At 38.1% G+C, this 23,896-nt stretch overlaps 1 protein-coding gene across 3 annotated transcripts in view; it reads left to right on the forward strand.

Moving 5' to 3' along the window:
* MYO1D (myosin ID) overlaps nt 1–23,896 on the forward strand; it is a 326,202-nt gene that overhangs the window by 75,167 nt on the left and 227,139 nt on the right. For all 3 annotated transcript variants that reach the window (XM_038548143.1, XM_038548142.1, XM_038548141.1), the window contains exons 2-6: nt 13,394–13,602; nt 15,764–15,857; nt 17,991–18,156; nt 19,411–19,464; nt 20,892–20,987. In XM_038548143.1, the coding sequence (XP_038404071.1) occupies nt 13,394–13,602; nt 15,764–15,857; nt 17,991–18,156; nt 19,411–19,464; nt 20,892–20,987 (619 nt within the window). The remainder of the gene's footprint in view (nt 1–13,393; nt 13,603–15,763; nt 15,858–17,990; nt 18,157–19,410; nt 19,465–20,891; nt 20,988–23,896) is intronic.

Raw genomic sequence — 23,896 nt, forward strand, 5'->3', positions numbered from 1 at the left:
TACCCGTGCAGTGCATGTTCTGCTGCCCCTTCCTGGAGCCGGTGTAGTGTCTGTCCTTCTCATTACCCTGAATTAGGGAGAGACGGGCCTGCCTATTCATTCCTCCACTGCGGCTCCTAGAGCAGTGCTTGCAACATGGGCGGTAATAACGACTACATGAATGAGCAAGTGAACACACAGAAAATTAAAGACAGCAATAAGAACTTTTATTATTCCCCCCCGCCACTCCCGGCTTAATATGAACTTTTAAAGTTAACATTTCTCTGCAAGGCATGTCTTATTATAGAATAGAAATGTGTTTTGAAAAAAGCAAGCATTCTGTAAAAATGCATGTATAAAAAACAGGACTGTTGTTTTGTTTTTGTTTTTGTTTTTTTTCATTGCAAGAAAAGAAAAAGGAAAGAAAGAAAGAAAAAGGTAAAATAATGTAAAATAATTCAGCCAAGCATCTCCTGACCAAACTTTCTGGTTAACTACCTTTTGTGCTGCTCAAGTGAAGAGGTGGTTCTGGTAAGGAACTCAGGGTGTCAGTCGTTAAACCAATGCCAGTGGCCCTCACTAGTTTCCTGTGTCCTGTTGCAAGCCTAAACATTTTTATGGAAGGTTTTCTGACTTCAGAGGGTCCCTGTGAACTACTAGGAGAACCCTTTCTGGACATGATACCAAGCCGGATCATGATTCATTACACTAACAAAAGGGTAAACATTAACACAGCACCGATGCAGTGCACCGGACAAGAGGACCCGGGTAGAGGAAAGATGTTTCCTGCCATTCAGATGGCTTGCAGTGTTGCTCATAAGAAAATAGGACTTCACATCCTTGTAATCTCACCACATATGAGTAGTGTGCGGAGTGTACATGTGTATAGTGTGCCGAGTGTTCCAGCAAGCAGAGAGTCTCATTTCTTGCAACAGTCCTGGGGATGGGGGGTGTTGGTATCAGCCTGTGGCTATGCTGGTGGGCTGTGGTGGTCTCCTCAGATGTTCTCTTTCAAGGCTTCAGTATGTTAATAAAAAGACAAAATACCAGGTGCTCTGAAGGCAGTATAAGTCAAGAAGTGCCTACAAGTACTTGTATGGAGATTGTATAATCACATAAATAATTCAGATATCAGGAAATTTAATTTTTAGATGTTTTCTTTGAACCCTCCTGCTTCTAAAACTCAGTTAGGTATCCTTTTCCTGAGCTTCCATAGCATCCTTTCTTTGTATTGCCTTAAATCTTTTCTGAAACAATGTGATAGAGTGTGTGTGTATGGGGGGGGGGGGCGTGCCCATGTGCATGCATGTACACACATATGCGAGCAAGAGAGAATGGGAGCAAGAGGGAAGTGATCATTTTTTAAAAAGATTTATTTACTTATTTATTTATTAGAGACACAGAGAGAGAGCAAGAGAGAGAGAGACAGGCAGAGGGAGAAGCAGGCTCCATGCAGGGAGCCTGATGCGGAACTCGATCCCAGATCTCCAGGATCACGCCCTGGGCCGAAGGCAGCGCTAAACCGCTGAGCCACCGGGGCTGCCCTGGGAAATGATAATTATAAAAAATATATATGCCATTTTTAAATCCTCTGTCATTGCTTACTACTACATGGCCTAGTCTGTTTCTGTCTTTGGTACAATAATACCATGCCTTATTCTTCTTTGTAACTCAGGCTCTTGGCACAGTGCCTGGCACATGGCACTTACTAGTTGCTCAGCTGTCTATGAATGCAGACAATCAGCAACTAGCAGAACCAGGATTCAAACCTGGAGCTCCAGGGCTGTGTGACTCTGACACTCATAATCTTTCCAACAAATAGTTCCTGCCCACTTCAGGAATGTGCAGTCTTACAAAGGGGATTAAATGAATTGATTCCATCACATGGAGACCATGATTTTGCCAGAGGAAGCAGCAACAAGATGTCTTCACCCTTGGGAGAAATTCTCATCTAAGCACTGGGGAAAGTGAACTGAATGTGTTCAAAGTCAGCAATAAGCTCATGAGCATTGCATAAGTTTGGTACATAATAAAGAAAGAGGTCAAAGTTTTGTGTACTTTGAAAATAAAACTGCATTATAAGCTGTCCTTTTGAAATGGGCCCGCATTGTTGGCTTAAAAACCCACACCCAGAAGACAAGCTGTAGGTAGAAGTACACATTGCTGCAGCAGCCTCTTTGGAAAATAATTTGGCAAAAATTCACAAATTTAAATTGCATACATCCTTTGACCTGGCAAGTTCAGTTCTAGAACTGTTACAAAAATTAATTACAAATTACAAAGAAATTAATTACAAATATGTACATATATGCACAAAGAAATAGATGCCATTATATTTACAGTTGCATTGTTCATAGTAGAAAAGATTAGTAACAACCTAAAAGTCCAATAGGAACTAAATGAATATGTTATTGTATATACATACACCCATGAAATGAAATACTATGCAGGCATTAAAAATGAGGCTTTTTTCTATTTACTTACATGAAACTATTGACAAGATACATATTTTAATTAGAGGAAAAAATGTCATTTATGTAAAAAAAATATGCATATGTGTGTGTCTCCATAACCTATTTCTAGAAGAATTCACAGAAAATCAGTAGCAGTGGCTGCCTCTGGCAGGGGAGGCTGTGGGAAAGATGAGAAGCACTTTCCACCATCCAATTATTTATATCTTTTGAATCTTTTACTAAGAGTCTCTATTGCCTATTCAAAATTAATAAATAAAAATCTGGGGTGCCTGGGTGGCTTAGTCGGTGAAAAGTCCAACTCTTGATTTTGGTTCAGGTCATGATCACTGGGTTCTGGGGTCAAGCTCCCGCCCCAGGCTCCCCATTCAGTGGGGAGTCTGCTGGAGATTCTCTCTTTCCCTTTCCCTCTGTCCCTCCCCACACTCACATGCTCTTGCACACACACTCCCTCCTCCCCTCAAATAAATAAATAAATATTTTAAAAAAATCTAAACCTACTAGAGACTTGGAATTTTTTATTAGCAACTTTACATTTTGATATAATTTCACATTTATAGAAAAATGCAAGAACTACAAGAACCTTCCTAGAAGGAGGCCTCACATTTAATTGTTATGTCTCTTTAATTTCTTATAGTATGGAATAATATTCAGCCTTTCTGTTTTGTCTATAAAATTTTCCAGTTATTTTGGAGAATGTCCTTCAATTTAGGTATATCTTATGTTTCCTCTTGATTAGATTCAGATTATATGTTTTTGGCAGATACTACAAGAAGTGATTGAGGTGTCCTCACTGTATCATATTAGGAGGCACTGAATTTGTCTGTGTTCTAAGCCCTGTGGCTACAGGAAATAAGGCTGTCCTATAGGGCATACATAGAGGCTTTTAGGTCGTTTTATAGCACTTGAACTAGGAATTTGAATCCCTGAGCCATTCTTTTAATTCATCACTTTGTCCAATGACATTAGGAGTTACCAGCCAACCTCATGTATTTGTTAGTTTTCCAGAAATCTTCACAAATATATGTAAAATCACCCAGCTCCTTACTTCTTATAAGTTGATTAAGAGTATCCAATGGAGTTATTTTGTGTATCTTTATTGCCAGATCATACCATGGACTATCAGTACTCTCTTTGCTACTGGAGATAGAGTCATTCGTGGCTTTTAATCAGAACAGGGGTACCTGGGTGGCGCAGTTGGTTACGTGTTGTCCGACTCTTGGTTTTAGCTTGGGTCATGATCTCAAGGTCCTGGGATTGAGCCCTGCATCAGGCTCTGTGCTCAGCCTGGAGTCTCTTTGAGATTCTTTCTCTCCCTCTGCCCTTCCTGCTCATGCTCACTCTTTATCTCTCTCTCTCTCTAAAATAAATTAATTAATTTAAAAAATCCAATCAGAGAGCCATTTCCAGAAACTTCAGAACTAAGAAAATTCATTCTTAAAATCCTGTCCCTCTACAACCACTCTTGGTACAAAATCTGTATTAGTACTAGTCTGGCTGCTCCAGAGATAAAGAACCAATAGGATATGTATGTATGTTTATATAAACACACACATAAAAAGAGATTTTTGGCCTACACAGTTATGGAGGCTGAGAAGTCCAAACTGCAGTTGGCAAGCTGGAGCCCCAGGAGAGCCAGTGGTGTAAGTTGTAGTCCGAGCCTGGGTATGAGGGCAGGAGAAGACCCCTGTCCCAGCTCAGAGACAGTTAGGCTGAGAGACAAAGCTTTGTTTCTTACTTACCCTTTTATTCTAATCAGGCCTTCTGGATTGGATGAAGCCCACCCACATTGGGGAGGGCACCGAGCTCTGCTCAGTTTACTGATTAATGTTACTCTCATCCAGAAACCTACACATCCACAATAATGTTAGACCAGATAGATGTCTGGGCACCTCATTGCCCAGTCAAGTTGATACATAAAATTAACCATCATATGCACATGTCAGTTTGTGTCCATAGTGGTGGTAATTTAGAGCACCTAGCTTAGGTGGTCACAGCATTTCTTTCCTGTAAAAGTTGTTGTCTGTCCCTTTGTAATTATTAAGTAATTTGTGGGGAGATACTTTGTGACTATGTAAATATCCTGTTCCTCATCACACTTTCAACTACTGGTTTTAGCATGCACTGATCATTTCCTGACTTGTATCATTCCTTCTGTATTTCTTCATTGTCAGTCTAAGGAAGAGCTTTTCCTTCTCCACTTCACTTCTGTTTTATATCAGTATGGGCTCATAGATTCTTATTTTGTTTGGGGGATTATAATGTCACTGACATTACTTATTTCAGTGCTCGTATAGTTCAGATTTGGTCAGTGGGAGCCAATTCACTTTGGTTCCTGTTTCTTTTGACACGAACCTGTCATCCTTCAAGTACTTCCCTACTTTCTGGCTCAACAAGATTTTCCAGACTCATCTTCTACTTCCTCTGTCCCAGCTCCAAAATCAGCTTTTCTCCAAAGGGCCCTTGGATCCTTTTAGTTAAGAATACAGCCAACTTCTGGGTGTCATTGCTTCTAAACTCCCTCAAAAGGCAGAGCTAGGAAATGTGTGTGCACATACATCTCTCTCTCCCATCCCCACCCTCCACACCCTACCACTTATCCTGAGTTCAAACTGATACCTACCATTCCAAGTCCACCTCCTAATACTTTGTAACTTCCTTCCCTAACAGTGAAAAACCTGTCTCACAAGGTGAGTCAGAGTAGATTCTATTTTAATTATATTTTCCTGGAATATAAGTTACTATTTGTATCTAGATTATGTGAAAGGAAAGGTTCAGCCCATGTGAAAGGAAAGGTTCTTTTCTTAGGTCATGGGGATATGGCCCATTAAAAACTAAGTGATATCTTGGCATATGTAATCTCCCCACCTCCCATTTTTGACTCATAAGAAAAAAAAAAGTGAAACTAAGTCCATAAATCTTTTTAAAGATTTTATTTATTTATTCATGACACACACACACACACACACACACACACACACACAGAGGGAGAAGCAGGCTCCATGCAGGGAGCCCGACGTGGGACTCGATCCCGGGTCTCCAGGATCAGGCCCTGGGCTGAAGGCGGCGCTAAACCGCTAAGCCACCCAGGCTGCCCATAAATTTTAAATAAATGGTAACGATGGTAGGTGATTTAAAGTTATTCACACTTGATGGCCTGAATTTTCTCCATAAATAGGATGCAAACCCTTTGCTGAGAGAATGAAGGTAGGCTAAGGGGACTCATTCCTTCATTTCTTTTATTTTTTGATTCATCAAATATTTAACCATCCCATACAGATTCCAGACACTGTAGTGCATCCTGAAAATAAAGCAGTGAACAAGGTAAATATGGTCTGTATTCCTCTGGAGACAGACAGTAAACAAACAAGAAACTACTTGTGGTAACTATCATAGAGGAAACAAGCGTGGGATAATGGTGGACAGGGTCAGTTTAGGTGGGGAAAGATCTTGTTTTCTTCTTGGCCAGAGCACAGTCATCAGGAGTAGTTGGTGTGAGTTAAGCCAATATCTTGATGTCAGATTGGCTTAACATTGAGGCTTCCCACTGAAAAGATTTTGAGTATGTGAATGAGCAATTACATTTATATTTTATGGAGAATGTGTTGAAAGGGAGTGACACCAATGAAGATGATACCTGTGACTTCATATTCTTGCTAAACACTGTTCACTATCAAAATTCTTGCTCTGTAAGTGGAGAATTGTGCCATATTGTTGGTTTGATTTGCATTTCTTTAAACATAAGTGAAATCGAGACATTTTCTTAGAATTTATTTTGGCATAACTAGTTGTATTCATTTCCTGGAGTCGCTATAGCAAAATACCACAAACCGAGTGACACTTCTTATCTCACAGTTTTGAAGGCTAGAAGTTCCAAATCAAGGTGTCAGCAGGGCCATGCTCTGTTTGAAACCAGGAGGGGGAGACATCCTTCCTTGCCTCTTCCCAGCTTCTGGAGGTGATCTTGGCTAGTAGTTGCATCTGTCTGCCTGTGTCATCCACATGGTATCCTCCCTATTTGTTGCCGTCTTCACATGACATCTTCCTCTTCTCATTAATCCAGTCATGTTGGATTAGGGCCCACTCTAATGGCCTCATCTTGATTACAGCTGCAAAAGCCCTGTTTCTAAATTAGGTCACTTTCACGGGTACCAGGGATTAGGACTTCAACATATCTTTTTTGAGGGGGCACAGTTCAAACCATCACACTAATGATCCACAGGTTTTGTTTTTCCCAGTGCCTGGTGTGTTTTCTAACACTATTGACATACAGTATTGGTGTATTGGTTTGCTGTCTTGAACTGTCACCATTATCATACCAAAGTCTTCAGGAGCACCTGTTGTGCGATCTCCATTATCTCTCACTTCTATACTTTTCTTCTTTCTACTTCAGCTTTGGTTTTCCCCCTTCGTTTTGCTCACTTTTCTCTAGCTTCTTGTGCCTGTGTTGAGCAGTATCCATTTTCATTCTGATGTTTGTTAGTGTACCCTTCATTCAATGGGGTTTTCTCCTCTGCCATTGTTTCCTGGAGCTCTTCCGGTTTCTCATCTCCTTTTCCAAAAAATAATTTCTCTATTTTTGAATCATGTTTTCTTTGACCTCTTGGTTCAGAGGGCTATATTTTCTTTACATTCTTAACTTTTGTGCAGAAATATTTTTCCATAATTTTTCTCCTTCATGACATACTTCTTTTTTTGTGAGTATTCTTTTTTTTTTTTTTAATTTTTATTTATTTATGATAGTCACACAGAGAGAGAGAGAGAGAGAGGCAGAGACATAGGCAGAGGGAGAAGCAGGCTCCATGCACCGGGAGCCCGACGTGGGACTTGATCCCGGGTCTCCAGGATCACACCCTGGGCCAAAGGCAGGCGCCAAACCGCTGCGCCACCCAGGGATCCCTATTGTGGGTATTCTTAATCTGCCTTTTGTCTGTCAATTTCTTTGCCTGCTTTTTTCTTGTAACATCTTATCATGGGCCCCATTCTGGGTCACTTTTGGTTACTCCCATCTTTGAGTAAACATCGTTCATTCTGGGTTAGTTGTTAAAAGTGAGTGTGCAGAATGACCAGTAGATAACCAAGTTTGGGATCTGTTATTTCCAAACCCTTTCTTACCAACACTGTGTCTGAAATGGTAAGAAGTTTGCCTGAGTAGCAAGCAAATCCCATAAGTATGCTGTGAGACTTCTAGGAGGTAAGTTAGCACCACTTCTTTTCATCTATCAAGATCAGCTGCTGCAGAGCAATTGGACCTGCTTTTTCTCTTTTTTGCCTCACCACATTGAGAGTCTGCTTTCTGCAAAAATGTAATTTCTACTCATTTCGTTATTCAGTCTCATCTTGCCACTATTTATTAGTACCAAATTGGACTCATTTTGTTCCACAGCCACTGACACCCTCAAATTCTGCCATTCTTTTTTTTAAGATGTTAAAAAATTTATTTGAGAGAGAGAAAGAGAACAAGTGGGGAGCAGCAGGCAGAGGGAGAGGGAGAAGCAGCCTCCTCATTTGAGCAGGGAGCTTGATATGGGGCTTGATCCCAGGACCTCGAGATCATGACCTGAGCTGAACACAGACACTTAAACTGACTGAGCCACCCAGGTACCCCAAGACCCTGACATTTTTATCAAGAGATTGTTGATTTGGCCACTGGTGAACTGCAGCCTACTCCTGGAAAATTCTGCTCCAGTGCCTGGCGTTTGCAGAAGTACTCTTCTTTCTTAGTGTCCTCCCTCAACCATGTTGACTTCTTGTGGCATGTCACAACCGTTCTCCAAAGATAGTGTTTCAGGGTTGTGGCTGGGTTTTTGTTTCCTAGTAGGTAAAGTTTTCTGGCTTTGTTTCATTTTATTGTTCTTGTTGATTTTCAGAGGATGCAATAGGGCCAAGATAACCATACTTTGTCCTCCTTAAATGGGAGTCCCTTACATGGTATTTGAAGTTGATCCTAAACCCAACCCTAGAGAACCTGAGTATTTAGAGATCATGAGAAAAGGAGGGGCCAGCAAAGGAGACTGAGGAGGAAAACAAAGAAGGTGGCCCCACAGAAGCCACGAGAAGAGTTTGTTGGGGAAGTTGGAGTCAATGTCAGAGGCTGCTGGGATACCAGGTAAGGTGAAGATGGAAAGTCAGACGAGGGAGTTAGCAGTCTCATCAGGAGCTAGCTTTGGGCAGTAGGCTGGAGTTGCTTGAAAAGATAATGGAAGGTTAGAGAGATGCCATGTGCTGGTGAACATGTCTCCTGGGCAATACAAATATTGCAGCAACTCAGGATTTCATGTACATTAAAGAGGGAAGGAAAACAGGCCAAATCAATGTGATTAAGCGGCTCTGAAAGCATGCAACCTCATGAAATAAATATTTACTCATAAATGAAGATCTATAGAATACTTAGCAGATTGTTCACAGAGAATTTCCTGCCTGGTTATAATTGATTTCATGTTAAGAAGTCAATCAAGGATGACACTGATTCTGTTAGTGGGTGAACGACCTTAGAAGCCTTGAGAGTACATCTGAAATCTCATCATCTGAAGTAGATTCCCTTTTCTCCTCTGCCCAGCTCAAAGTTAAATATATTTTTGCCCTTCATATTCAGTAAGTGTTCAGATTCTGTCCAGTTTCCTTTTGAAGGAACTCTAATTTCTCTTCTTCTCATTCCTGCTGCCATCCTCACTGAGGGCCAGCCGATCTCATTGACCTCTTTAACTAGAAAAGTCTTCCCTGGCTCCTTGTGTCCAAGTTACATCAAATGTAAACCTTCCAAGCCTGCCTTTCAAAGCCTTTCACAGCAATCGAATCTGACTTCTTCCTATTTTCCAGCTGTTACTTGACCTTCCCTAACACACACTTTTTGCTCTAGGAAGGCCAGCCTTCCTCCTGTTTTTCTAGTCTCACCACATGTTTCTGCCTTCACGTCTAAGTTCTTGTCAAGTTTGTGTTACTCTGCAATTAGCACTTTATTATCTCTAGTATCACTTTATGTGAGCACCCCCCCGCACCTCCACTCCAGGGTCATACTTCTCTGTAGGGTTGTGCCCTTGACGGATGCAAAGGAGCCGCATCCATCTTGACTTTCTGTTGTAGTTTTATATAAATTTATTTAATATATAAATTTATATATTATCTTTTATATAAAGCACGGGCAAATTGATAGAACTGTGTTTTTTTAAAAATGTTTCAGGATTCCTATCCAAAACACTGTTGTCCTCCAAAGACATTACCTTCACATCTTCTCCATTGCTACTCATTAATGTAAAAACTGTTTAGGGGGTGCCTGGCTGGCTCAGTCGAAAAAGCATACAACACTTGATCTTGGGATTGTGAGTTCAAGCCCCATACTGGGTGTGTAGAGATTACTAAAAATTAATAAACTTAAAAAAAATCTTTAGAACCTTTTTGTTTTATTCAGAAGCCAGTGAAAATACCTGACCCATTCAATAAATATCTTTAAACTTCTTAAAGAAATTAAGGTTTTGTTTTTGTTTCCTTTTTTTTAAAAGAGAGAATGTGAGCGATGGGCAAGGGAAAAACAGAGGAAGAGAGAGAATCATAAGTGGGCTCCACACCCAGCATGAGCCTTGACCTCAGGACTTGATCTCACAACCCTGAGGTCATGACCTGAGGTGAAACCAAGAGTTGGATGCTCAACTGACTGAGCCACCCAGCCACCCCAAGAAATTGACTTTTAAAAATCAATCCCTTTTAAGCTACTTTAAGTATTTTGGAAGTTCTAAAGAAAAAAAATCTGAACAGAGACAAAATATCAGTGTTGGAGATGGCATATCAAGAATGGCTTCCTGGAAGAGCTGATGCTTATTATTAGGCTTTTGAAAAGCATGAGAATCTGCTGAGCAGATGGGGAAAGAGAGACTGGGTGGGGAGAGAGTATTCTAGGCAGAACAAACTCTATGGGCAAACCATGAACTGTACCAAACTTTGGGTATTCTAAGTAGCTCATTAATGTAACAGCAGGAGTGACTGAGACTGAGAGAGAGGATAGGGAGGGGTTGATGGGTCCATGTGTAGTTAGGAGAGTCAAGTGAACGGAGATGTGGAGGCCAGAGCACAAAAGGCCTCATGTGCTTTGCTCTAGACTTTGCATATATTACTGTTTAGATTCCTCATTGAAAGAGATGTGTTGTGTTCATCTTTGTCAGCACAGTACATGCCTCTATTAATCTTACCTATCATATGGTTACTATTTATTTGCACTGTTTCCCTGCTCTTTATTTAGTTTTTAATTCCCAGAGTCAGGCCCAGTGTCTGGCACATAGTAGATATTGAATAAGTATTTGAAGAATGCATTATAAAAGTTTGTCATAAAAGCTTTACATACAGAAGGCACAGAAATGCCTTCCTTGGTCTCTTGTAAGACCTCTTGTAAGAGGTGGCATCACCCTATTTGTCGTTGAGGATGATTACAGTAGTTCCCTGTGGAGGCATACCAAGCAGGTGACTATATTACCTTAGTGTTAACTTACCCTGAGCCTGTCCAAAGCAAACTGGAATCTTGGGTTGTTGTTAAAGTGTATACTAGCACCATCTAGCGGTGATTTTAAGCCTTAACCAAATTGAAAGTTTGGTCAGTGATCACCAAATTTAGTTTCAAGTAAGTTTCTAACATTTTGTAAATTACTGAAGCATTGCATCTAATACTATATTTTGTTGACCCTCTACCATTATCTTCACATTAATAGTTATGCATTCGTTGGTTTTATCACATATTTTAATTGTGTTTTATAAACATGATGCCTAGAAGTTTTGATAAGCAAAATATTCTATACAAAATAAAATGGGATTTCATAAGTAGGCAGACCTGGAGTCTTAGAGCAGCATTCTAACCTCAGAGGCTATTTTGCTATGTCTTAGTTCATAGAGTTCCTGTCTCATGAGGTGATTTCTTTTTCCTAATGTCCTTCTTTCTTTCTTTCTTTGTTTTTCCTGTTTGGACTGTGTTTCTAAAACTAAAGAATCACGTCCCTTTAATTCTTATCCTTGAAGACAGCTATTGAGCATGTCCTGCAAATATGCAGTTTATGCCAGAAAGGCTTGGGTAGTGAACCTTCACTTTTTATTATTTTTGTGGGTGTCTGGACATGAGTTATGTGGACATTTTGCTTGTGATTTGTCGTTCATTGATTAACGGCTGAGGCAGGGAATCAGATTATGATCATTGGATTTATTCCTCTTGTGTAGGGATTGCTGTGATTTAAGTAGCAATGTTGTTATAAAATAAAAGCATTCATTAAAAATATTTTTTACACAGAGCATAAAATTAATCCGCCCCCTTTTAAGTACTTAATGCCAAAGGGAGAGAGGAGGTATAATTATCTCCATTTTACAGATGAAGAATCTAAAACACATGGAGGTGAAGTAGCTTTCACAAGGTCTCACAGCTATCATATTTGCAATATGAGCATTTTGACCCAGATGTGGAGGTCTCTAGAGTCCATGATTTTAACCACCATATTAACTTTGTGTCCAACAATTAGGAATGATTCATTAGAAAACCACTGTAGAAAATGCACAGAAAACCTTAAAGTGATTGTTAATAGTTTTTATTTAAATGAACACTACTTAATAAAAATTTTGGCTTTAATTTATTATTGACATTATGGGCATCCATTTATTTCCAGCCCTATTACAGCCAACAGCCTTCATTCTGTTGTGAAGGTTTTACGTTCTTGCCTTGTACTCCCAAAGAATGAGTTCTTTCGCTGCTGCACTGGTTTTATGTAAGGGTGCTTAGAGGCACGGTCCCTGTCTGTGGATGAGCATTTTGCTCGTCTCAGCACTCCCTTCATTCTTGGATGTGAACTCTCTGTCTACTTGTGCCTCTAGGCAGGTGGAATGTGTTGGCAACACTCATGTAGAAACATCCATTTGGGTGTTAGCCTGATCCAGGGATGCTTATATGTGTGACTTAATGTATAAATAGTCTATATGGGTTTTCTAAGTTTTACATTTAAATTTTTTCTTTGTAAATATAGACACATAATTTTGTGCAGTTGCAGTCATATCATATATGCTTGGTTTTTTTTTTTTAATTCTTTTTTTCTTTGTTCCTGTGGCTTCCTTCCATCCACCCACATGGTCTTCCTCCTCATCACCCTGCTGCATGCATAAAAGGGTACATAAAACATAACAAGAAGCCTTCCATATTTTTCCGTGCTTGTCTAATCATTTATCAGATATATCTATGCACAGTTATACATACAGATCATGTATGGGGCAGCATTCTAGTGTTTTATAGTAAAAAGGTGCAATCATATTTTAAGTACTTTTAAAAATACACATACCTCTAAACCAGCTATCACACAGAAATAAAAGCACTGATCTGTAAGACTATGTGCCAGCAGTATTTTCTACAGTATTATTCATAATAGCAGGAAGGAAGGGGGATGATTGAATAAAGAATGATCATCTACACCATGAAGTTTTAAAATAATGAATTTGATGTGTAACAGAAATATCTCCTCTACCATTCTCTCTATAACAAATTTTAGTGTTGTTACTCCTTTACTGACATTTTAGTGTGGTTTCAAGAAGAAGAAAAAAAGAAATGTATTTAGACAGTCTTCCTTAAAATTATAGATCTGGCTAAGTAGATCTTTAACTTTGTTTTAACTTTGATTTCTTTCCTTACCAGGGCTCTTAGTGTAGAGCCCCTTCTTATCCTTTTGTATTTGGAGATAGGGAATATGCAGCCTCCCTCAAAATAAGTTCTTCTTTCCTGGCTTTTAACTCCCTGGTCATTTCTACCAGCAGCATCTGAAGGGGTACAGCCTTAAGCATTGTCTCTATAATTAAATTCATAATTAATGAAATGTCAGTTCAGAAACTGTTCCTGAGACACTTGGATCTTCTTGGAAATGAGACTCTTTGGAAAGACAGCATTTCTATATAACCACAGCTACTCTTCTGTTTCTTTCACTTTTATACAGATTTGAAAAAGGGCGCATCTACACATTCATTGGAGAAGTCGTTGTTTCTGTGAATCCTTATAAGGCATTGAACATCTATGGGAGAGACACAATTGAGCAATATAAAGGACGCGAGCTGTATGAGAGACCTCCTCACCTTTTTGCAATTGCTGATGCTGCTTACAAAGCTATGAAGAGGCGCTCAAAAGATACTTGTATTGTGATATCAGGTATTCAGAATGGATCCCCTGTACTTTCCAGGTCAAATGCATTTAACTAGTTATTAGGTACTCAAGATCCAAACTGTTGAATATATATTTTTTGAAGTGAGAAACATAAGCAATTTCATAGAAGAAAAAAATTGCAATAAAGACCAAATAATTTCTTGTATATATATATATTTTATTTATTTATTCATGAGAAACAGAGAGAGAGAAGCAGAAACACAGGCAGAAGGAGAAGCCGTCTCCATGCAGGGAGCCCGACACAGAACTCAATCCTGGGTCCGGGGTCAGGCCCTGGGCTGAAGGCAGTGCTAAACCGCTGAGCCACCCGGGGCTGCCCCCAACCAAATCATTTCTGATCAATGTGTCATCTCAGTTCATTGACAAATCCATGTTACTTGTGAATGGACTTCTGGTCATGAAAGATTCTTCCCATCTCAATACATAAAAGTACTGGATAAAATGTAACAGATTATTTTAAATAATTGCAGAATGAAACCAAGAAAATGAAATCCTGAGATATGAAGAATGAAAAATGAACTCAAAGTCAGGTGAATGGGAGTTAGTGTCATGGGACATATAGGCACAGGGACGAAATGGGTTGTCAGAGCTGGAGGCTCGAGCTTCAAAGCCTAAAGAGCAGGGGGAGACAGGTGATATAGACCCTATGTGCCGAAGAGCTGGAATTGACCTCTCTAAGGAAAGCGGAGCTCTTCCAGGAATCTCATGTAGTGAATTGAGGATGGGGAAAATATCTGCCTGCTGACCCAGGATGGCTCTCCCAAACTGTGGGAGTTTATGTGGTGCTAATAATATCTCACTGTCAAAAAAAAAAAAAAGAAAAAAAAAAATCTCACCGTCTACATTAGGGGCTTTATATTTGTAAAACTGCTTTTATGATCTCTATTCCACTTTGGTTATCAAAACAATTCTGAGTGGTAAGACAGTTGTATTTCTCCTTTATAGATGATAATATTAACAATCAGAGGAGTTAAATAACTTCGTATTGGAGAATTATATCCTAGGACTACATTATATTAAATTATGAAAGCGATATTACCTAATTATAAAAGGGAGGGGGTAAACAATCCTTTAAGGATATAAAGTAAGAGCAAAAAAATCCCTTCCTTTGAATACCTTGTTACCCCCAAAACTCCAGCAGTAACAGCTGTGAATTTAGTGTTTATCCTTTTTATAAATTTTTTCTGGGTATAATACATATACATGCATATTAAATTATATTATAAACATGTAACTATATTACAGAATTATATTATAACTGCTATTATGTAACTTGTTTTCCCATTTAACAATATCAAGTGGACATCTCTTCATTAGCATACCTATAGAAATGGAGGATTCTCTGACAAATGTGTGGTATTCCATTAAATATTTGAATCATTTATCAGCTTGGTCTTCTACTGCCAGGCATATTATTTTCAGAGTTCCGCTGTAACACACAGTATAGTTTGTAGAAATACTCCTTAAGTTCTGTGAAAATTATGATTATTATTTGATCACATTAGTATTTTTAGTATTTCTATAGCATAAATTTCTACAAGTGGAGTTTAGGGTCAGAAAGCATACACATTTAAAAATTTGAGTAGCTCATTCTAAACTGACCTCTTCTCTCCATCTTATACCAGTTGTCATGCTTTTTCTGTGACAGCATGTCTGGAGCTTGCTGTTTTGTTTTGTTTTCACTAAAATTATTCTGACTTTAATTTTCTGAAGGAATTATTTCATCCTCCTTAAGATTAAAAGAAATTCTGCTATAGAACATAAAGGTATATGAATTTAGTAGTGGCCACTGTTTGAGTCACTAGCTGGTTTCTTTTCTGCCATGCTTAAAAGTCACTGCCAAGTACAAAGACTTTGGTCTAAGGAATTCATTTACCCCATTTTATCCCTTGATTTTTTTTTTTTTTTACTAAATCTTAACTTGTAATCTGTTTATTTTACTTCTATAATAGTTTTATTTTTTCCTCAACATTTTCAGATCTGTTAGAATCTATACTGTACCAAAACAGGAGGAAATAACTCAAAAAAACAATGAAATATAAAGAATTTTAAGTAAATAACATCAGAATTTGTAATTATTCTATTAAAAATTAGCTTACTATTAGTTTAAGTTACAGTGTTAAGCCTTGAACAATTTTTCCCATAGGGGAGAGTGGAGCTGGTAAAACTGAAGCCAGTAAGTACATCATGCAGTACATTGCAGCCATCACCAACCCCAGTCAGAGAGCAGAGGTGGAAAGGTAAGGGCAGTATAACCATGGGGAGACTTTATGATCAGAGCTTTGTTTTCTATACTTGACTGGGCCTTAACTCGGATATGTATTAAGCATTTGTTGATGATTAAATATTGCCTGTGTACTTTTATCTGTATCACCACATCTATTTCCCTGTTTGTTTTTTTTGTAGGTAAGTTATACTATTGTAAGCTTTACCTAAGTAGGAAACAAAGTCATGCTGAAACATGAAAGTTTTCCTGTTCCACCTTGTAACTGCTGCTTTCAGTGTTGCACATGCTTAGCTAAGATATTACAGTTGACTCGAGTAGATGTCATTGTTCAAGTTCTCACAGCATCCTTGCTCTTTGTCTGTCACACCTTTGTCTTTTTTGCGCTGTCTTCTGAGGAGTCCTGGAGGGAAAGGGGGCTCTGGGCAGAGCCCCCATGCCTTACCTGCATTGCACTGTTATAACCAGAACCCCGGATGTTAAAAGCTCTAAGAATGATTCATTTTCCTTTTTAAGTTTCACACCATGCCATGTTGCTGCTCAGTGTAAGATAAGGAAGAGGGCTACTGGGCACTGTCTGCAGGATCCAGCTTTTAGCACAGAGTGGCACATAGTATTTTCTTAATTTGTAAGGAATGAATGGATGAATTGTTCTGGGTTTTTTTGTTTTTGTTTTTGTTTTTGTTTTTTTTGTTTTTTTTAAAGAAAGTGATAAAGTAACATGACTTAACGTTCTTACATGGTGTGTACTTTTTGAGGGAAAAAAGGTTTCCAGAGTTGCTAGTGTAAAGCTCAATATTTGTTTCCTGAAGAATCACCCTCCACACACACAGCCTTCAGTTTATGAATAGAAAAAGTATGCTGGATTTGTATGAAAGAAGACTGTGTAGGCTAGGCTTACCCTAACTCAGCTTTCCTTATTTCTGCATAATTGGGCTGGTGGTCAAAGAGACATTTTTCTTGACTGTGACACATCCCCACTTCTGATTCTGACTTTGCAATCTCACATGACAAGGAAAAGAATATGAGTAAGTTACTAGTTTCCATAGAAGCACAGGAGAATAACCAGCTGAGAACTAACTACATTTTATTTCTAAACCCAGTTGGGTATAGTAGAGTAAGTGCTGTGTACATTGACTAGTGTTTCACAAGCATATCTTACTATATATAGTCTTAAAGATAGTTGCCTTTGTTTACCATAATCATGTAATCCCCTCTCCCCACATTTTAAAAATATACTTTCATGTGGGAGGAGATAAGGTGGTGGGGTCACTTATAGTAGTAGTGGATCTGCTACACTAGCTTATTTCAGTGGCCAAAGTTACTTCTGCAGATATGCCCATACAAGAGAAGTTTTGTCAGGGAAATAAAAACAAAGACTTAAAGACAGCATGAAGTTAAAAAGTATCCATTGGGAGAGACTGCTCTATAGAAAGTTAGTAGCATTCATTAGATAAGGAATGAATTAAATAACTGGTAGAGAGGAGACTTCCTACAGCTTCAAACAAAATGAGCAATTTCTAAACCAATAAAGACCGTCTTTGTGATGTATAACTGAGTTCAATAAATTTCAGTATTTTAGGCTTTGTAAACAAGTACTTTTAAAAATTGTATTATTCTCTGTCAGCTTTTCTTTCTCTTCAGAACATATCTTTTTAAGATTTTTCTTTATGTAAATAAAACATGTTCACTTAAAAACTAAAGATTACAGCATTTTGTCCAAGGTCAGGTTACCCAGCATCCCATTCTACAGACTTCTATCCTGTCAACCTAAATCCCTATAGTGAAATGTACTAGCTCTTCCACATTTTTAAGCATTTACTAACATATGTGCCCGCACACATACACTCACATGTACACATGCACAGACATACAAAGATCATGCAACACATATTATTTTGCAGCTTAATTTCTTATTCACTAATATATTCTGGACCTCTTTCTCTGTCAATACATCCTATACCAGGAAGTTTTTATCCAACCTTATTAGTGGACGTTTAGGGTTTTTTTGTTTGTTTTAATATTGCAACCAATGCTGCAGTCAGCATCTTTGTGTAAATATTTGGATTTGCTTTAACAAAATCTAGTTTTCCTAAAAGTCCCAGCCTCTAGAGCTTTTTATAGTGACTTTCACTTCTCTGTGTTAAAGAGTGAAGAATATGTTGCTCAAGTCCAACTGTGTCTTGGAAGCTTTTGGAAATGCCAAAACTAACCGTAATGACAACTCGAGCAGATTTGGAAAATACATGGATATCAACTTTGATTTCAAGGGGGATCCTATTGGTGGACATATCAATAACTACTTATTGGAGAAGGTAAAACGTGCTTAATTTCTGAGGGTAGTGTTTTCAAGTGCTGAATTTTTTTTTAAACCTAGTCATGTTTATAGAATTTTTTAAATTACTTCAAAGTAGTTTTTATTTTTGTTTTCCCTCCCTTCCTGCTCCTCAATTAGTTTTCTAAGACAAGATATTCTACTTTTGTGTTCTTACACAAGCTCTTACAGTATCAGGTTGGAAAAAGTTTGGGCTTTGTAGATAAGGATTTAGGTGTGTACGTACATGGCAGGGGTGGGAATGGTATGTGAACATGTGCCAACCTCTGAGTAAGGTTTAACCAAAAATCAATCTAGGACTAATCCGTTCTCCTCTTTTGACACACTACCATTTCCCATGTTTTGCTGTTGTCCTTAATGCATCACAGTAGAGCTAGCACATCCATCCATTCCCTGAAATGACACTCTTTTCACAGAATCTTGCCTGTACAGCTCCTTTTAATTGAGATATAATGGACATTTAACATTGTGTACATTTAAGGCATACAACATACTGATTTAATATTTCCATGTATATTTAACTAACTTGAATCTCATTTTCTTCTAGTTTCTGTTCATGCCATCCTTTATGGCAGTGAAGCATAGCATAATGTATTTTTGTTTGTTAAATTGAAGTCAGTCTGTTAAGGAAATAAGTATTTTTACCAGTGTCAGTTACAAAAGGACTGGAAATGCCAGGTATTATCAGTCTTTTTCCAAAATGTTTTATGGCTTCACTTTATGTGCAGAGTCAGTCAAAAGGATCCCTTTGAATGAACATACATTGTGAAGCCTCTCACAGCAGGCTTTTGGGAGCCATCTAAGGCAGGCACCTCCATAGACTGATCTTGCTTAACTGATTTTAGTACAGGATATAAGGCATGGCTCTTTGAAATGCCAGCAGGCCCTGGGGAAGGGAATGTTGAGAATATTCCTCCCTAAACATTCCTTCCTGTTCTCCCACTTCCAATCCTCTTCCCCCTAAAAATTCCATCTTTAGTCTCCAGGTTTAAAAAAAAAAATAGCTTCATTTCGGAAAGTTTAGGGAATTCCATTTTAAGCAGCAAAAAGAAATTTAAAATTGTGCAGAAACCCCACAGAAAAATCCCAGTTTTAGGTGGATAATCCATGCAATCTTTAGGACATTTAAATGCACTGTTGATACACAATTTCCTGATAACTTGGCTTCCACTTTGTTTTCAGGCTGCATTCTCAGATTAATGATTTAATGTGTTTTTTGTTTTTTGTTTTTTAGTCTCGAGTGATTGTGCAACAACCAGGAGAAAGAAGCTTTCATTCTTTTTATCAGGTTAGTATCTGTTGCTGTGCAGGTAATCAATAATTTGCCCAGCAGGAATTAATATTTTATGTTAGGACTCTCCCCTGTCCTGTGCCTCCCTTACCTCCATTGGCCCAGGACACTTTACACATGGGTAAAAAAGTAGCCCATGTGCTACTTCAGAGACTTGATAAGCATGATTATTATAAAGAGCTAGCAGGTGGTTAATCCACCAGATGACTGACTACCTTAGTTGAGCATTACCTACGTTTCTTTGCAATGTAGAGAACAGTTTAATATCTATGAAACTTTTGAAATGGTAAATCTGAATATGTTAAATTAATTGTGTTTTATTTTGAATTGAAGCTGTTCAATTTGAGAGACTGGAGATAGGAATACAGCTTCAGTTTATTTTGCATGTGGAGGCTTAAAGCAATTATGAATTCAAGGGAGAATTGTCTTCTTTATCCCATCAAAGCTATGATTGCTGAGAAAGAAACTTGATGCCTATTTTGAAAATGCTTTTAGGGTGAAGGCAAAATCTTCAAGTAGCCCTTCTGTTAACAAGTCTTTATGATCAGAGAACAAGTATGATACATAATTATAATTTTTAAAGCCCAAAGTAGCATAAACTAGTGCTAAGAAATAAAGTGGGTGATCAAATCAAACAGTCTGTTTGGAATTTTTAAAAAGTATAACTGTAAATCAGTAAGATTGATTTCCATGTGGAAACCGTCTCTGCAGGTGATAGAGCAGTGATAGCATAAGCTGAACACAGTTCAACTGAATTCATTTTTTTCCTGGGTAGTGGTTTAATAAACAGTGCTCATTTGTAAATATACATATTCTGGTATATTTAGTTTAAAAGATAACTTTTGAAAATCTGATAATTACATCTTTTAAGTAAAACAAAGCATACAGTTTAATGTAGAGAATTTAAATGTAGTACCTTCCAAAGGTATGTTCTATATACAAGGGCTACTCACATTGTATTTGTTGACAATTCACCATGTTTTCATTAAGCTATTTTTCTACCAAATATAGAAGAGTTCTTTTCATTTCCAGAACCCATAAGTTCTCCCCAGTGCTTTTCCCACTTGGATGAAAGTGTTAAAATTTGTCTTTGTTCAGCCCTGCAGTCATGGTTATCCAGTGGTGCTCCTTTCCTGAGATACAGAGATTGACAGGGAAAGGCAATTTGTTTCCAGTGTGATTCAGCATATGACCATCTGCTATTACCTCTTACTTCCTTGGCAATACTGCCTTTTTCTGAACTCTGAAACAAAACTCTATCTTGTCTGGATAATGAGGTCACTAAGCAAGTGACCACCCACAATGCAGAGGCTTCTGTTTAACAAATGACCATAGTAAAAGCAAGATTACCATTGTAAGAATATTTGACGTATTTGGCTAAGTGTGTATTTTGCCAATTTATTTCTAATTAAGTATTTTTTCAGCTACTTCAAGGAGGTTCAGAGCAGATGCTACGCTCTCTACATCTCCAGAAATCCTTGTCATCCTACAACTATATCCACGTAGGCGCTCAGTTAAAGGTAAGGGCTTCCTCTCCAAGATATAGAATCAGACAGAAAAATCAGAGGGGACATTAAGGTCCAGCCTGCTGCCTTTAAGCAAATGAGTGACTTTTCCTCTATTCCAGCTTTTAAATTCTCAATTTAGAATTTAGAATTCTAAATTCTCCACTACAGAGACTCCACTACATTATTGGTCAACAACTTTATTTAATAACCATTTCTGTATTCATCACAATCTGACGGGAAAGAAGTTTCTCTCTTGTGACCTTGTGTTTTCTTCAAATTTTTAATTCTGTTCCTTTTAACACTATAAAAATATTGATGTGACTAGGAAATCCACCTCAAAAGAAGATACCATATGATTTGGCCATAGGCAAGTTGGGAAAACAGAAGGATCTTTAAAAGCACCCTGATTGGAAATGAGTATCAAAGATCTCCATTCACTGTTTTTTCAAGTATTGATTTTGACATATCCTAGAAATAGTTTTGTGACCCCTGGAGAATTTCTATTCAATTTCTATTCAGAACATTTTCCATTTTTTTCCCTTCACATGCATGTGGGCGTTTTGCACTCATATATGTAGATGCTTTCCTGCTCTTTTATTTCTAATTAGTTTTCTGCTAGTCACTTTACAGCTAATCCTAATAATATAGTAGTCTGTTCATGGTAGGCTATAAAATGGTAATTACAATATTATCCTACTTTATCAGGGGAAAGGTATATAAATACATAAAATAAGATATGGAGGGAAATAGACCAAGATTTTAATTACTGATTCTGGATGGATGAGATTACAGGTACTTGTGTTCTTGTACTTTTACATATTTTTAAATTTCTTCTGTAATAAAAAAAAAATGCATTGCTTTTGTAGTCGGGGAAAAAAAGGAATTTGCAAAAGGAAAGAAAGGAAAAGATCTCAGATGTGTGAGGAATTTTCTTTTTTTTATTTCTATTATTTGTCTGAAGTGAATTATACCTGCATTACTAATTAACTGTATTTTTATTGTTGTGCATGGAAATAAGTGATATTTAGGCTTTCCAATTAATTTTCCATTGTTTGACATTCAAATTGCATGGTTTCTTTGTTTCATTTTGTTTTGTTTTGCTTTTACAATCATCTCAGAGCAGGATGTTTGGGTGAAAATTAATTTGAAAACAAGACAATAGAGAGCAACATTCAAGCTTTCTGGGAGTAGGCCAGTGGCACCCAGAGATGTGTAGAAGGGATTGTAAAACCAGCAGTTGAAAAGCTAGGACGAGAAATGTTCCTCTTTAATCAAATTGTCTTACTGCCCAAATTACTTTTGGTCCAATCATATGCCCCCACAGAAAGCAAGTATTAAATTAATATTTAGCCTTTGCTCAAAGCTAAATGTAGCTTGAGTTCTCTTTCATCCAGTTCCTATTTCTTTCTCCTTGCCTCCTTTTTTTTCCTAACAAAAATGAAGACATAATCTGTGATCATAGTCAAAACCTAAAATAAAGATGTACCAGAAGGAAACAAAAATATACTAAAGCTTACCATCCAGAGATAATTATTGATAATGGCATACATATATGTATATATATATCGTTTTTTCTTAAGATTTTATTTTTAAGTAATCTCTATACCCAGTGTGGGGCTCAAACTCACGAACCTGAGATCAAGAGCCCTGTGCTTCTCCAGTTGAGCCAGCCAGGTGCCCCTATATATATTTATGTTTATAAGTGGAATCGTGCAATAAACTCTGATTAAATAAATTTGCTTTAAGTAAATGAGAATATAATTATTAATATCTTCCCATTAACAAATATGTTAATAGGATAGATTTTAATAACCATAAAGTATTAACTCTGTATCACAATTTTACTTAACTACCGTAAAAATATAGGAACAAGGTACAATTAGTATACTTTGGGTTGAAGGGAAGATAGAACTAAACTCTGGGACAGCTCCAAAGTTGGTAAATTTAAATTTAATGCTGTCACAATGTTGGTAGAGACCCAAATGTTGTCTGTTTCTCCAACTTAAGATGCTCCCATCCTCACTGGATTTCACTTGTGTGCTTGGGCTGATTTTCCTCATGGTCCCAAAGTGGCAGTAGCAGTTCCAGGAGTCATAGGCAGAGGGAATGTTCTTGGCTTATGTCCCTTTTCAGCTAGGGAAACCTCATGTCTTCTTGACCAGAATAGCATCCCGTGCCCATGGCTGATCAGTCACTTGGTGAGAGGAATAAGATCACCATGATAAGTCTATACCCATGAAGCTTTATGTCCCAAGACTGTGGGAGGCCAGTCCTGAAGGAGCTGGAGAGGGGTGAACAAATCAAGGTTCTAGCAGCCAACAGTACCCCACAGGAGGACGGTTAGACTTTGTCTAGTTTCTATGCAATTTCGGCACAGTTATAGCTTATTATAATAGTTCTATCCGATACTTGTCTAGTGCTTTTCATGCACTGGGAACTAGGGAAGTGCTTTACATAATTCTCATTCAATTCTCACAACAACCCTGTATTATTATTATGCCCATTTTATCCATGAGGAAACCGAGACTCCATGCGGTGTTAAGTATTTTGTCCAAGGTCAAAGAACCAGGTCGGTGGAGGATCTGGCCTTACCATGTCCTGGATACTGGAGGCATGTACTCATCTGGCACAGAGAACCCCTTCCCACGCCCCTCCTCAAAAGATAAATATCAGGCCAGATCCTCTGTGCGCCTCCCCCCCCCACCACCGAGGGAAAATTCACAGAAGTAAAGATCAGTCAGGCCCTCTGGAACTGCTGCTTTGGGAAAACTTTTTTGAGATAGGCCATTACCATTGCTTCACTGTGAATTTCTCTTGACACGTTTATATTTCCAACCTGATGACTATAGCTCCTCAAGGCTGGCAATTTATCTTTGAACCCCTGTCTTATTCCAGTTGGGCTGCTACAACAATAATACCGT

Source organism: Canis lupus, chromosome 9 (genome assembly GCF_011100685.1).
Source record: "Canis lupus familiaris isolate Mischka breed German Shepherd chromosome 9, alternate assembly UU_Cfam_GSD_1.0, whole genome shotgun sequence".
Taxonomy (NCBI): domain Eukaryota; kingdom Metazoa; phylum Chordata; class Mammalia; order Carnivora; family Canidae; genus Canis; species Canis lupus.